This window comes from Cebus imitator, unplaced genomic scaffold (genome assembly GCF_001604975.1).
Source record: "Cebus imitator isolate Cc_AM_T3 unplaced genomic scaffold, Cebus_imitator-1.0 Scaffold79, whole genome shotgun sequence".
Lineage (NCBI taxonomy): Eukaryota > Metazoa > Chordata > Mammalia > Primates > Cebidae > Cebus > Cebus imitator.
The window spans coordinates 8,058,494-8,061,511 of record NW_016107394.1 but is presented as its reverse complement, the minus strand read 5'-3'; the positions used below and the strand labels follow the sequence as shown (position 1 = coordinate 8,061,511).

Genomic DNA, 3,018 nt, shown 5'->3' with positions numbered 1-3,018 from the left:
GTACATTAAAAAAAAAAAAAAAGATGGTAAAAAAGAATAGTTTCCTAAGTAGTCACACAGACATTTGTTTTCCAAAATAGATCAACCTAATTTAGAATAATCTTTTCTTCAGAAACGTTTGAATCATCAAACTTAGATAACTGTAAATCTGAAGTTATAGCTGTTGAGACTAGGACATTAACCCACACTGAGTAATTATTAATAAAAGTTAATATCAACAAGTATCGACAGGCAATTTGACTCCATCCCCGACTCCTACTTTCCCTAACCGCCAAGCCCGGGGTGGGGGAGTGGGGGTGGCACAAGCTCTTGGAAAAGACAGGCATACCTCTCTCTAAGCACCCGCTGCGGAGAAGCGGGAACCCCTCAGTCCGTAGAGACGCGTGGCCCCGCCCCCGCAGCGTCACGCCGACCCGACGGCCGCCGCGTCTCTATGGAAACAAGCCCTGCGTCCACGCAGCAGAGAGGACGATGGCTGCTGGGGAGCTCAGGGACTTGGGCGCCTACTACTTCAGGTTTCTGCCTCAGAAAACCTTCCAGTCTCTGAGCTCTCAGGAGATCACCAGCCGGCTCCGCCAGTGGTGAGGATTCGAGGCGCAGGAAGAGAAGAGCCCCTTCGTCTTCGCGGTTGTGGAGACGCGGGCCAGGCGTCGAGCGGGCCCGCGCGGGTCGGCGCCATTCTGAGTGGAGCCGGAGGCTTCCTGAGTGAACCCTGAGCCACGGGGCGGGGCGGATGCTGCGGGTGGGATTGGTTAATGGTGCGCTCTAAGTGGGCGCCAGCCTCCAGATGACTTCTCTTTCCTCCTCTGCCCCAGGTCCATGCTGGGCAGAATCAAGGCGCAGGCGTTCGGCTTTGACCAGACATTTCAGGCCTATCGGAAGGATGATTTCGTTATGGTTAGTATGGGGGTCGGAGAGAGTTCCTTGGGCCTCTGCCGATTTTTAAACTCCCCCCCGCCCCACATTGGCATGGATTCTTGTGAACATGGCATTCCTTCGTGACGTCGCTTTCTTGGCGTTTGGGAGTAATAAAAGGTGCAAATGATTTTTTAAAGAAACTTACATTTTGAATCACCCATTGTAAATTTGTTTTTTATTTTATTCATTCTTTCTCTCCTTTCAGTGTCTTGTATCTTGCCTCAGAGAACTTTGCAGTTCTTGAAAATCGCACTCTCTCGAGATTAGTTTCTCTCTTTTTTATTTTTGTTTTGTATTTTATTTTATTTTATATTTTTTGAAACAGGGTCTTTCTCTGTCACCCAGATTGAGTGAGTGAAGTGCAGTGGCACCATCTCAGCTCACTGCAGCCTCGACCTCCTGGGCCCAAGCGATCTTCCCACCTCAGCTTCCTGAGTACAGGGGACTACAGGTGCAGGCCACCACGCCCAGCTAATTAAAAAAAAAATTTTTTTTCAAGGTGGGGTCTCACAGTGTTGCCCAGGCTAGTCTTGAATCTCTGGGCTCAAGCAATTCGCTCACCTCGGCATCCCGAACTGCCGAGATTACAGATGTGAGCCACCACCCTAGCCTCTCTTTTTAAATAGGCACACCTCATTTTAAAATATTTTTATATATTATCACACAGCTTTATCACTATTTACTAGCTCCAAATTACTTTTGTTTTTTTTCTCAAAGTCACACACACTCTGAGAACTGGGCTTCATGCTCTACCAGCAATTCCAAATGAGGAAATCCCCCCAAAAAGTTTTAAGCAGTAGCACAGTGGCTTGAATAAGCAGTCTTTTGACTGCTAGAGATGATCTTTTTTTCTTGAGACAGAGCCTTGCTTTGTTTCCTGGGGTAGAGTTCAGTTGCACTATCTCGGCTCACTGCAACCTGCGCCTCCTGGGTTCAAGTGATTCTCCTTCCTTAGCCTCCTGAGTAGCTGGGACTACAGGCTTGCACCACCATGCCCAGCTGATTTTTATATTTTTAGTACAGACGGAGTTTCACCACGTTGGTCAGGCTGGTCTTGAACTCCTGACCTCGTGATCGGCCCACCTCAGCCTCCCAAAGTGCTGGGATTACAGGTGTGAGCCACCACGCCCGGCTGAGGTGACTGCTTTGAGAGAGGTAAAACTCACTTGAAAGTTTAAGTTTTGGTGTGTTTGTTAAAATTTAGTTCATTATTTTCAATCCTTTTTTTTTTTTTATTCTCAGTCAAATGGAAAATACTGTGGTTTGTGAAATTATCTTCATTCTCTGCCATTCATGTCCTTCATGCATTGACTATAGTTTGTAGTTTGGCAGAACAAACACTTCCTGAAGGCCTATCATGTACTAGGAATTCCTTCCAGTGCTGGGGATACAGGAGGAACAAGACAAGAGCTCAGCTTTCAAAGATTGTACAGGCCTTGGCAAGATTGCAGTAAATGGGAAAAAAAAATCTGATTATTTCATATAATGATAAGGGCAGTAAGAAAAATAAGAGGGAATGAGAAAGGACAACATGAGGTAGAATTGTGTCATAGTTCTGGAGGCGAGAAGTCTTAAATCAAGGTGTTGGCAGGGCCATCGTTCCTGTGAAACCTGTAGGGGAGAATCCATCCTTGCCTCTTCCGGGCTTCTGGCAGTTGCCAGCCACCTTTGGCATCCTTTGGCTTGCAGCTGGGGCACTTTCTTCTCTACCTGTCAGTCCCATAGCCTTTTCCCTTCATGTGTCTGCATCTCTTTTCTTCTTATAGAGAGACATCAGTCATATTGAATTAAGGGTCCAGCATAACCTAGTCTTAATTACATCAGCAACAACCCTAATTCCAACTAAGATCACTTTCTGACATTTCAGGAAGGATGTAAATTTTGGGGGGACACAACCCATAACAGAGAGTAAATTGGTTAAATGTCTATCTCCCTTTCTCTAAGATAGTGTTATGGTGCCATTATATTATAATGCTACTGATAATGACATGAATAACATTTCTCAAATATTCATGGTTAGATTATTATGTAGTTTTTTATATTTTTCATTTATACCAGTACTGTCTCTCTCTCTCTCTCTCTCTCTGTCTCTTTCTCTCT

The 3,018-nt window shown here is 45.4% G+C and overlaps 1 protein-coding gene across 2 annotated transcripts in view; it reads left to right on the top strand.

Moving 5' to 3' along the window:
• The first annotated feature begins 415 nt into the window (after positions 1-415).
• The window catches only part of CFAP300 (cilia and flagella associated protein 300), a 38,558-nt gene continuing 35,955 nt past the window's right edge, over positions 416-3,018 (top strand). For both annotated transcript variants that reach the window (XM_017533080.2, XM_017533079.2), the window contains exons 1-2: positions 416-581; positions 816-897. In XM_017533080.2, coding sequence (XP_017388569.1) covers positions 472-581; positions 816-897 — 192 coding nt within the window. In that variant the 5' untranslated portion in view covers positions 416-471. The remainder of the gene's footprint in view (positions 582-815; positions 898-3,018) is intronic.